The sequence below is a fragment of the Entelurus aequoreus genome, linkage group LG23, assembly GCF_033978785.1.
Source record: "Entelurus aequoreus isolate RoL-2023_Sb linkage group LG23, RoL_Eaeq_v1.1, whole genome shotgun sequence".
Classification (NCBI taxonomy): Eukaryota; Metazoa; Chordata; class Actinopteri; order Syngnathiformes; family Syngnathidae; genus Entelurus; species Entelurus aequoreus.
The window spans coordinates 34,897,761-34,910,289 of NC_084753.1; the positions used below are offsets into that span (position 1 = coordinate 34,897,761).

General features: G+C 42.9%; 1 protein-coding gene across 1 annotated transcript; it reads right to left on the bottom strand.

Moving 5' to 3' along the window:
* Positions 1-7,695: 7,695 nt before the first annotated feature.
* LOC133640419 (E3 ubiquitin-protein ligase TRIM35-like) lies at positions 7,696-9,326 on the bottom strand. Its single transcript, XM_062033817.1, has one exon. The coding sequence runs from the start codon at positions 9,130-9,132 to the stop codon at positions 8,173-8,175; it is 960 nt and encodes a 319-aa protein (XP_061889801.1). The 5' UTR covers positions 9,133-9,326; the 3' UTR covers positions 7,696-8,172.
* Positions 9,327-12,529: the final 3,203 nt, after the last annotated feature.

Below are 12,529 nucleotides of genomic sequence, written 5' to 3' on the forward strand. Positions count from 1 at the left end.
ATTGTATTATTGCTCGTATAACAACGATTGATAAATAAATCAATAATGGAAAACACTTTCCCTACCACGTCGAGAAACTGCTACTATGATTAAATCCATAAAGCAGGAAATAAAGAAGACCAGAACATGTACAGACCAATTAGCCTTCTCCACGTTATAACAAAAGGAATAGAAAATTTGAAATTAAAAAGTGGCTTTGGAGCAATCAAGGCTGCTCACACGGTCACTAAGAGGGGCATTATGTTGACACATCAATTTAATGAGTATTATATTTATCCATGAGAGCATTTTTGTTGTAAATTGTGAGGTATGGCTGTTAAAATCTTGGTTGTTTTTACGAATGATGACAGATGTGAACAAGAGCATGTATTGTCTTTGTGTGATGATGTAAATAAGGTGTGCTTGTATTGTATGTTAAGAATGTGTCCATGAAGGGGCATTTTAGGATTTCTCTTAATCTGATTACATGCTACAGTATGATTATTTTTGATTAATTATTGATTATTATGAATGTATATATTTATTATGATTAATTAGTGTCATAATTTTATTGCTTGATTTGTGGATCCCCTTAATTCAGGTAGCCAGGGACTACAGATGGAAAGTAGCTATTTAGATATAATCTGGTACAGAACATATCTGTTTCTGAACTTAATGTTTCTGTGCATTGTCCCATCATAGATAGACTAAATTAAATACAACTATTTAGTGAGTTATTGAGGCCACAATAGTTCACTAGGTGTTGTAAAATATCAAAGTACTATTGCAAAAGCGAACAGTGACCTCAAACATGACCTGTCCTCCGCCTCTGTTCTTGCCGCGCTTGACTATCAGCTGTCTTTTCTTTTTCTTGGATGTTTCTGAAACTACTAATACTACTACTACTACTACTATTACTATTACTACGACTAACACTGTCCCTGTGAGAGGGACAGAGGGGGGAGGTGAGTTTGGATTGGGTCAAGTTTGAGCGTGTTGAGGTTTTATTTAATCAATATGATCAACCCGGTACAAGGATAAAGGAACGTAATGATTTAGATTGACAATTGCAGTGGTTGGCGAAAGCAACCCCAACCTCAAAGGAGGGTGCCAATTCAGTAATTAAATGTTTTGTGAATGATCTAATATCCCGACATGGTTTCCCCAAAAAGATTAGGTTAAACAACGGCACCTATTTTGAGAAAACAGGTTAATCTTCTTCAGTCACAGGACCAGCAGCTTCCTAGGAAGGTGGAAAGACCATGAGACCAAAATGGTAAGTTTGCAAAATGTAGAATTTGTGTGCCAGTTCCTCTGTGCAGATTTGAGGATGAAAGCAGCCACTCCAGATTCCCTTGCACTCGCTAAGAGGGGCACGGTCAAAGCCGATCCAGGACCAACACCCGATACCTGACTGGAAGGAACCGAGAGGAGAGACAACACCTTGCCAGCGATGACGAGAACAACTAAGGTTGCCAGCCAATGGGTCCACCGGGACTCCAGCAGCTGTGGAAAGAAGTGTCGGGAGTGCCGAAGCAGCGAGGAGGCCTGAAGCAAGCCGAGGGCCTGGACCAAAGCCCCACGCCCCATACTCTGCCCCAGCCTTCCCCAAAGCCCCCACAGCTCCAACTCTACCTGAGTTTTCCCCAATTTCGGCCAGCACGCACATGCCACTGAACAGTCTGCCCAATGGACTGAACCACACCCCAAAGAGAGACAGACTGTTTGAGTGGATCTCTTTCTTCACCAGGGCAGCCGAAAGCCCAACGAGGTGTCGGCAGGCCATCAGCCTGAGGCACCACCGAGCCATCTATACGAGCTCTAATCGAACATGGACTCATACGAAATTCAGTTGTGTGTTCAAAATCAATTGATAATTAACAATATTGGTAACTACATTCATTGCAAGTGCCGGGGAAAATATTTTTGCAAATGTCTTACAGTCATAAGTCTATATACATTCATCTATTTATGTTCATGATCAAAGTATTTGTTATTCCTTTACTAAATCAAAGGGTAGGCCACTAATTGTGTTCTGTGAGATGGTTTTACTGCAGGCTGGTAACAGCGATCGCTCTGAAGGAGGGTCATAGACGGAATTTTTGCCTCGTATAAAAACATTGAGGTTTTTGCCTCTATCTGCGGTGGATATTTAAGTTAGTGGTCTATATCAGAAATTGTTTTGGTCCAGGGTCTTAAGACCCTGGAAGGCGGGTATGTAGTAGAATTTCTGACCTTTGACCTATATTGCATGTCTAATGGGAATGTACGCTCATTTGATTTCTTTCCTATTCTGTGCCAGTGGGACAAAAGTGAATGTTAAGTCGTGCCAACCTGTCTACAGAATGTGTTGACTGTCTAAAGGATTCGAGTTGTTATGGAACACATAGGGAAAAGATAAAAGACATTGACGCACTCGATAAGGAACGATGACGCACAAAAGACATATAAAAAATGGCAGAAGACCGGAACTCGAGGGTGATTTTGGCTTGTGTGTGTCTTGTTTGCTCCGGAGTAACTTGTGGTTTGTCTGCACGGCCAACTCAATTCAACCTGCACTTCTGATAATGGGTAAATAAATTTGTTGTACTAAACTACTTTTGTTGCCTGTTTAAGCTTCGGACAATCCACTACAAGAGCACATCCCCATATTCAGACTCCATTTCCTCTAAAGAAGCACGGAAACATCGGTGCTTTAAGCCCCTGGATCTGATTTGGTTTATGCATTTGACAACAACAGACATCACATGGTCAAACTTCAGGCATTTGCTGCAAAGGGTCTGTTGATGGATAAGTGCAAAGCAATGGCCTCCTCTGCACCCTCCTCTTTCAGTTTTTTTTGAACAAGTGTCACTAGTCCATTTTTCCTCCCTGTCATTGATGGTGCTCCATCAGTTGTTGTACTGTGAGCAACTCCTCTATCACTTCAAAATTGTCATCAATACCACAGACATATATTGCGAGCTGGGCAGTGTCTGTGATGTCTGTTGTCTCATCAAGAGCGGCCGAGTATGAACTGAAATATTTGGCTTTCTCGCACAGTTGATTATAAATGTTAGTTGACAAGTCAGAAATGTGCTCTGCCACGGTATTGGCAGAAAGGCTGATGTTGCTAAACTGATCTTTCTTTTCCGGACAAACTATACTTGCAGCCTGTAACATGCAGTTTTTAATAAATTCACCTTCTTTGAATGGCTTTCCCACCCTAGCAACCATCTCACTCACCATGTAGCTAGCTTTGACTGCTGCATCACTCTTTTCGGTTGCTTTCTTGAAGAAATATTGTTGCCTCAGTAGACTGCTTTTAAAATGTGCAACCCGGTTCACTCTCTCATCTCCCTGGTATTTTGCATACTCCTCAGCATGTCCAGTTGTATAATGGCGTTTTAAATTGTATTCCTTGTGCACTGCAACTTTCTCTGTGCAAATAAGACACGTCGGGGTGCCCCTGTGCTCAACAAAGAAATATTGCTTCTCCCACTTTTCCTGGAATTGTCTTTGCTCATCACTAACCTTTCTCTTCACTGCACGTTTTGAAAAAGACATGTTTGGGGTTGTGGAATATATTTGTATTCAACCGAATAATAATGTTATTTCCGCAATGTGTGTCGTTCCGCTTTTCCTCCCGACAGCAACACGGCGGTGGCAGAAAGTACCGGGAAAAAGTGACTGCTCCTAGAGTGTTATATGGCATCATATAAAAATATATGAAATGTTCATCATGTGAGGCAATGCAAATTAAACAATTAAAAAAAACAATAACGGTTTGAAATGGTCCAGGTTATCAGGAACTTTATTACTGACGGACAGGTGTCGCCGTGTGACTGCGCGCAGGCACGTAAGACAACCCTCGTCTCCATGGCAACGTTTCTCTCGCTTTCACTTATTTGCCGCTTTTACACTAACGCAGGGGTATTTTGGACCCAAATAACAAAAATTGTCTCTGTCTGGAACCAACGGGAGGGGGCGGGGAGTTTACAGTCACGGTAGCACAATTAGCCCCGATCACGACTAACGTGTTACACGTCCGATTCGCCCAGCGACTCTCTGTCAGAGTATCAGCGCTGGGTCCAGTGCACCACACTTTTGTATTGTCGCTCGCTCCTTCGGAAGCTCGTCTCCCCAGCCCGGACCGGCGGGAGCGAGAAAGACACACACAGTGACAGAGAGCGAGAGCGAGAGAGAGAGAGAGAGAGAGAGAGAGAGAGAGAGAGAGAGAGAGAGAGAGAGAGAGATAGAGAGACAGGGAGTGAGGGATAGAGGGAGGGAGGAAGGGCACGTGTGGTCTCGTGGAAAAGCAGCAAAACGTTTCTCTGCTTGCATCACGCAAGTGACGTCAATGTTCGGCCCTCGAGAGCCATATACCACGCCATGATTGGTAGATTCCTTGCAGCCCGGAAGAGTTAGGGCTACAAGGAATTCTGGGTATTTGTTCTGTTGTGTTTATGTTGTGTTACAGTGTGGATGTTCTCCCAAAATGTGTTTGTCATTCTTTTTTGGTGTGGGTTCACATTGTGGCGCATATTTGTAACATTGATAAAGTTTTTTTTTTATACGGCCACCCTCAGTGTAACATGTGTGGCTGTTGACCAAGTATGCCTTGTGTGTCTGTAGAAGCCGCATGCAACATGTGACTGGGCCGACACGTCATTTGTATGGAGGAAAAGTGGTCGCTAAAGGCAATGCCATCACGGCACGCCGCCCTCAATAGAGCCCTCAATATTGATGTCCTCAATATTGTTGACGGGTGAAAGTCGGGAGGGTTGGCAAGAATGCTTCAGCTCCGCACACAGCGCTGTCAAGCGCCATTCATATAAAGCTCGCGGGCCGCTCTAACATTAAACGTTCATATTAAGGTGAGGGCCGCCCAATAAAGTCTCGCGGGCCGCATGTTTGAGACCCCTGGGTTACACACACATGGAACAGAACAGAGGCTCGCTCTCGCACTCTCCTTCGGTGGACCCTGGTTTGAGCCCCGGCCAGATGCAGGGGCTGGACCTCAATGGGTTTAACGTATTTGCTGCAAAAGGGTCAGCAATCGACATCTTCCTGTTGTCTCCCCACTAATACTGTATGTGTACTGTAGCCTGCAGCGCCCTCTAATGTAAAACACATGGCCTACAAACACTTCTGGCTAATTCTTAAAAAAATAAAAAAAATAAAATTATGCACAATTCTTATTCATCCAGATTCTAAATCGACTGATAGTTTTCAAAGATCTATTTAAAAAAAACAACTAAAAATTAGTATTAGATTATACAAACCCCGTTTCCATATGAGTTGGGAAATTGTGTTGGATGTAAATATAAACGGAATACAATGATTTGCAAATCCTTTTCAACCCATATTCAATTGAATGCACTACAAAGACAAGATATTTGATGTTCAAACTCATAAACTTTATTTTTTTTTTGCAAATAATAATTAACTTAGAATTTCATGGCTGCAATACGTGCCAAAGTAGTTTGGAAAGGGCATGTTCACCACTGTGTTACATGGCCTTTCCTTTTAACAACACTCAGTAAAGGTTTGGGAACTGAGGAGACACATTTTTGAAGCTTCTCAGGTGGAATTATTTCCCATTCTTGCTTGATGTACAGCTTAAGTTGTTCAACAGTCCGGGGGTCTCCGTTGTGGTATTTTAGGCTTCATAATGCGCCACACATTTTCAATGGGAGACATGTCTGGACTACAGGCAGGCCAGTCTAGTACTCGCACTCTTTTACTATGAAGCCACGTTGATGTAACACGTGGCTTGGCATTGTCTTGCTGAAATAAGCAGGGGCGTCCATGGTAACGTTGCTTGGATGGCAACATATGTTGCTCCAAAACCTGTATGTACCTTTCAGCATTAATGGCGCCTTCACAGATGTGTAAGTTACCCATGTCTTGGGCACTAATACACCCCCATACCATCACAGATGCTGGCTTTTACACTTTGCGCCTATAACAATCCAAATGGTTCTTTTCCTCTTTGGTCCGGAGGACACGACGTCCACAGTTTCCAAAAACAATTTGAAATGTGGACTCGTCAGACCACAGAACACTTTTCCACTTTGCATCAGTCCATCTTAGATGAGCTCAGGCCCAGCGAAGCCGACGGCGTTTTTGGGTGTTGTTGATAAACGGTTTTCGCCTTGCATGGGAGAGTTTTAACTTGCACTTACAGATGTATCGACCAACTGTAGTTACCTACAGTGGGTTTCTGAAGTGTTCCTGAGCCCATGTGGGGATATCCTTTACACACTGATGTCGCTTGTTGATGCAGTACAGCCTGAGGGATGGAAGGTCACGGGCTTAGCTGCTTACGAGCAGTGATTTCTCCAGATTCTCTGAACCCTTTGATGATATTACAGACCGTAAATGGCGAAATCCCTAAATTCCTTGCAATAGCTGGTTGAGAAAGGTTTTTCTTAAACTGTTCAACAATTTGCTCACGCATTTGTTGACAAAGTGGTGACCCTCGCACCATCCTTGTTTGTCAATGACTGAGCATTTCATGGAATCTACTTTTATACCCAATCATGGCACCCACCTGTTCCCAATTTGCCTGTTCACCTGTGGGATGTTCCAAATAAGTGTTTGATGAGCATTCCTCAACTTTATCAGTATTTATTGCCACCTTTCCCAACTTCTTTGTCACGTGTTGCTGGCATCAAATTCTAAAGTTAATGATTATTTGCAAAAAAAAAAATGTTTGAGTTTGAACATCAAATATGTTGTCTTTGTAGCATATTCAACTGAGTATGGGTTGAAAATTTATATTTATATCTAACACAATTTCCCAACTCATATGGAAACGGGGTTTATAGTATTTCTTTAATATAATAACATCATTTCATGATTAATATTTACAAATGAAGATTAAATTAAGAAAAAACATTGTATTTTTCACTAAAGAAAGGTTCGGTGAATGCGCATATGAAACTGGTGGGGTTCGGTACCTCCAACAAGGTTAAGAACCACTGAACTAGATGTACATCTATTATTTTCTTGTGTTTCAAGTACACGGGCCAGACGTGGCCGTCAAACAGGCCAGGGGGGTCTGGTACCGTGTTCGACTAATCGGACCATCTAGTAGCTGGTTCCATCCGAAGTGTCCCCCAGGACAGCAGGCTCGGGGATGCAGTTTTATCTGGTAAAGCGTGTGACCGAGTGGTCATACACTTGAAATACTTATGTTTACCACCAGATGGCGATAAAGCAGAGGCATGCGAATTGACTTTTAAAAATAATTGGAATCTCCCTGCTTTTGTCAAACTCTAGTTTGGACACCCCCTGATTGAACCAATGGAAGTACTCTATTGAGTCCAGTTTTCATTGTGCAGTATTTGTTTTTATATCTGTACTTTACTGTAATGTTAAGATTATTTCCTGTTTTATTATCATTTATTTTTTCTTTTGTTTTCAACATGTCCAAAAAAACCTGCTAAACCAACTAACAAAGTATTATAATGAATATAATTTTCCGAATGTTTCAATGGTGTCAATATCAGCATAACATTAAATGCTTTTGAAATACAACAACTGATGAATGGACTCAAACAATGCTAATTGGCAACAAGTACAATTGTTTAATCATTGTCTTTTTTTATTAATGTCTTTCATTTAATTCTGTAATTCTATTATTGAATGACACAATATACAACAGCATTCCTCACAAATAAGGATACATGAAACTAAAATGGATTTACATTACAAAAGACACATCCATAAAATCACATATTTGTGTTTGACTAATCATTTTATGTTATAACTTCAGCCTCCGTCAGAGCTGTCGTAGCTTCCGGGTGTGACGTGTCTAACGAAGACTGAAGTGTCGGCCCAAACTGTCAGCAGGCAAGACACCTTTCTTACACAACATGATTTGTCTGAACACAAGAATTTTGAACATAGTGTAGCTCTATGTAAAATATTTCTGTAGGAGCAACATGTCTCCAAATCCATCACGGACAATCTTCACAAGCAGATATTGACATCATTGGAAATGTAAGAGTACAGTGTTATTGTCATTGTCTTGGATAAATACTTCCAAAAACTAAAAGGAATGGGTGTATCAAATGTGTCTAAAGTAGTGTCTGTACAAAAGTCATGAAATTAAACCTTTCTCTTGCTAATGTCAAAACGAACTCTGAATCTCTGCTGTTTCTCTTTGATTGACAAAGGCAAGTCTACACGTACCGGGTAACTCCTTTAGTATTTCCCGTTTGGATATTCCATTGCAGTTCTTATAGACCCAGACATTAACATCAGTTTGCAGTATGTGTTGTTGACCACACCGCTGGTGTTTGGGTTTGGAATCACAGCACTTTGGGACACCAACGTCTTAATTTTTTCCCACATGGTGAGTGGGAGGTTGTTCAGATGTTTGTCCATGTCCAGCACAGGTCCTGGGACCAGCTTGGGCTCTTCAGGCATCTTCTGGGCTCTGGCCCTCATTTCCTTGTAGTTCTTCAAGAAGGAAACATTGCCAACTGTTAGCAGCTTCTCTGTGCTGTCAATCACACCTTGGAGAGCTTTCATGTCGCTGCTGAGACCCTCAATCTTCTCTTTCATTGTCTGACTCTTGCTTTGCTCTTCTTCTCTCACAAGAGACAATCTAGCCTCTTCCTCCTCCTCCAGAAAGTTGTGAAGTTCCTTAAAAGTCTCCTTAATCTTGCTTTCAGCCTGCTGCTTCTGGACCTGGATGTGTTCTGCTTGTTGACTGATGTCTTTTTTAACTTTGGTAAACATTTTCAGTCTTTTTGTCATGACTTGTAGGACTTTCTGTAGATCTTCTCTGTGTTCCTTTGCAGCTTCCTCGATAGGAGAGTATTTGTGATTTGTGTGGATATTTGCATGTCTGCAAACGAGGCACACAGGCTGCTGATGGTTCAAACAGAACAGTTTCAGTTTCTCCTTGTGCAACTTGCACTCTTCCTCAGTGTCCACAGAAGACGCTGCAAAAGCTTCACACACGTTCCTCAAGGCCAAGTTCGGAGGTAAATCCATGGATCTGCACTTCGTCCTACAGAGTGGACAAGAACGGTCCTTTTTCTCCTCCCACCATCGCTCCACACAGGAGCGACAGAAGCTGTGGCTGCAAGAAAGTATGACAGGGTCTTTGAAGACGTCCAAACAGGAAGGACATTGGAGAGCTTCAGGGCAAGCCATTTTTCCACTGAAGACACCAGCTCCTTCCAGAAGCTTCAAACTTTTACTCAAAGCAACTGTTTGAGTTCCTCCCAGTCGAAAAGAGCCAAGTCCACTGCCTGCTGTATAACATTGTCAGTCAAGACTCAAGACTCGTCAGACAAGTTCTTCAGGTTTTTTTCACAGCCGTGTTCAAGAAGGACACAAAGGGACACTCCTTCGGATGAGGAAGAAGGCGTGGGTGGTAAAAGGTAATAAAGTGTCTCAAAAGATTGTGACAAGTTCTTCAGGTTTTTTTTACAGCCATGCCCAAACTTGAAAGGGCCAGTTGGACTCAAGAAGGACACAAAGGGACACTCCTTCGGATGAGGAAGAAGGCATGGGTGGTAAAAGGTCGTAAAGTGGCTCAAAAGATTGTGGACAACTGTGTTGCATGCAGAAAAGCCAGAGCTAAAAGATGCCAGCAAATCATGAGTGACCTTCCACCTGAGCGTATAACACCAGCTAATCCCTTTGAGTTCACAACTGTGGACCTATTTGGACCTTATGAAGTGAAGGATGAGGTGAGAAAGAAAGTGAAACTCAAAGTCTGGGGAATAGTCTTCTGCTGCATGGCATCTGTCAATCCTTTCCGTGTCCGGGCCAGGTAAGGTTCCCCGTGTTGAGTCAAATTAAGCTGCATCCCAAAACTCTCTACCATCCAATATACAGAACCTATTCCAGGATAGAGATGCTCACCATAGTTACAGTCTAAGAGGAAACAACAAATTATATTTGCCTAAATATAGAACAACTTTAAAATCAATGTGCATTTCAGTGCATGGAGTCACTCTGTGGAACAACTTAGGGGACGAGTTCAAAACCTGTTCTAACATGATTCAATTTAAAAGACTGTTTAAAGGCCTACTGAAATGAAATGTTCTTATTTAAACGGGGATAGCAGATCCATTCTATGTGTCATACTTGATCATTTCGCGATATTGCCATATTTTTGCTGAAAGGATTTAGTAGAGAACATCGACGATAAAGTTCGCAACTTTTGGTCGCTGATAAAAAAAGCCTTGCCTGTACCGGAAGTAGCGTGGCACATTGTTTACAATCATGGCCACCAGCAGCGAGAGCGATTCGGACCGAGAAAGCGACGATTACCCAATTAATTTGAGCCAGGATGAAAGATTTGTGGATGAGGAAAGTGAGAGTGAACGATTAGAGGGCAGTGGAAGCGATTCAGATAGGGAAGATTCTGTGAGAGGCGGGTGGGACCTGATTTTCAGCTGGGAATGACTAAAACAGTAAATAAACACAAGACATATATATATACTCTATTAGCCACAACTAAACCAGGCTTATATTTAATATGCCACAAATTAATCCGCATAACAATCACCTCCCCCCTCCCGTCCATATAACCCGCCAATACAACTCAAACACCCGCCCAACACACTCAATCCCACAGCCCAAAGTACCGTTCACCTCCGCAAAGTTCATACAGCACATATATTTCCCCAAAGTTACGTACGTGACATGCACATAGCGGCACGCACGTACGGGCAAGCGATCAAATGTTTGGAAGCCGCAGCTGCGTACTCACGGTAGCGCGTATCCAACTCAAAGTCCTCCTGGTTGTGTTGCTGCAGCCGGCCGCTAATACACCGCTTCCCACCTACAGCTTTCTTCTTTGCTGTCTTCATTGTTCATTAAACAAATTGCAAAAGATTCACCAACACAGATGTCCAGAATACTGTGGAATTTTGCGATGAAAACAGACGACTTAATAGCTGGCCACAATGCTGTCCCAATATGTCCGCACAATCCGTGACGTCACGCACAGACGTCATCATACCGAGATGTTTTCAGCAGGATATTTTGCGGGAAATTTTAAATTGCACTTTATAAGTTAACCCGGCCGTATTGGCATGTGTTGCAATGTTAATATTTCATCATTGATATATAAACTATCAGACTGCGTGGTCGGTAGTAGTGGCTTTCAGTAGGCCTTTAAAAAAGAAGTACTGAAGAAGTACGAGGAGGAAAGAGAGTGATGCCCTCAGCACAGAGCGATGGGAGAGAGGTGTATGGTCAGAGTGTGTTTGGGCCTGTGTGTGTGTGTGTGTGTGTGTGTGTGTGTGTGTGTGTGTGTGTGTGTGTGTGTGTGTGTTTTGTCTCGTCTTGTCTTGTCTCATAGTAACAGTGGTACTATTGTATTGTTAGTGTACAGGAGCTTTTTTTGTTTTTGTTTGTATAGTATTGTTCTTGTATTATATTGTTTATGTGAAATGTGGAATGAGTGAGAGGGGTTGGGATATTATAAGCATCTGCTTCATCCAACCCCTTTTCAAGCCTTGCATAAATGTCTCTGCCAAAATGTAAAAAAAATGTGTGTTGTTGTATTGTGCATGTTTGAAATAAATACTTCAATTCAATTCATTTTGTTACGCAGGTGACAAAGTGCAACATGTTGAAGGGAGTGTTGCTACAAGGTCCGCACCAACATGAACATGTCCGAATAACAGGCTGACAGCTCGTTGGGTCTTCCTGACATCACCCTCTTCATATCAAACATGAAGATGGTTTGTAGGAAGGTGTGTGACCTCCAGCTGGAGAACTGTGCTCTTGAAGCAGTGTCCAACTTCCTGCCAACCACTGTTGATCCTGCAAGAATGACCAGATGGGAGTTAGTTTTTTTTTACTTTTACTTGAGTCATATTACTCTAAGGCAGTGGTTCTTAACCTTGTTGGAGGTACCGAACCCCACCAGTTTCATATGCGCATTCACCGAACCCTTCTTTAGTGAAAAATAAAATGTTTTTTTTCAAATTCAAGACAAAGTTATATGTTTTTGGTAACACTTTAGTATGGGGAACATATTCGAAGTAACAAAGACTTAATTTAAAGTTATTTGGTTAGGGTTAGGGTTGGAGGGTTAGGACCAACGTTACAGGGTTAGGGTTATAATAAGGCCATGCCGAATAATGCATTAATAAGTACTTAATAATTACTATCTCATTTTTTAAATATATTTTATTAATATTATTTTGTATTTTCCCCTCCCTCAGGGGGGAACTCGACAGGGCGGTTGCTGGTTGTTCCATCTCCATCGTTGGGGTCCCTGCGGGTGGGGTGGGGGGTTCCCGTGGCCCCGTGCTGGGTGGCCCCGTGCTGGGTGGTCCTGCGGCGGCTGACTTAGGTGGGGTGGCTGGGGGCGCGCCTCCCCGCGCTCTCCGGGGGTGGAGGGTGGGCTCGTGTGGGCCCGGTTTCCGGTGGGGCGGGGGCGGTCTTCCCGTCCGGTTGCGGGGAGTCTCTGAGCCCCCCGGGCGGGGTGTCCCGCCTTTCTGCCCGTGTGGGGTGTGGTCTCCCGCTAGCTTGGGGTCTGGCTGTCCCCTGCTTTTCTCTTGCCTTGTCCTCTTGCCGGGTGCGT

Coding starts and splice junctions, on each gene's coding strand:
- LOC133640419 (XM_062033817.1), bottom strand. CDS start 9,132: ATGGCTTGCCCTGAAGCTCTCCAATGTCCTTCCTGTTTGGACGTCTTC.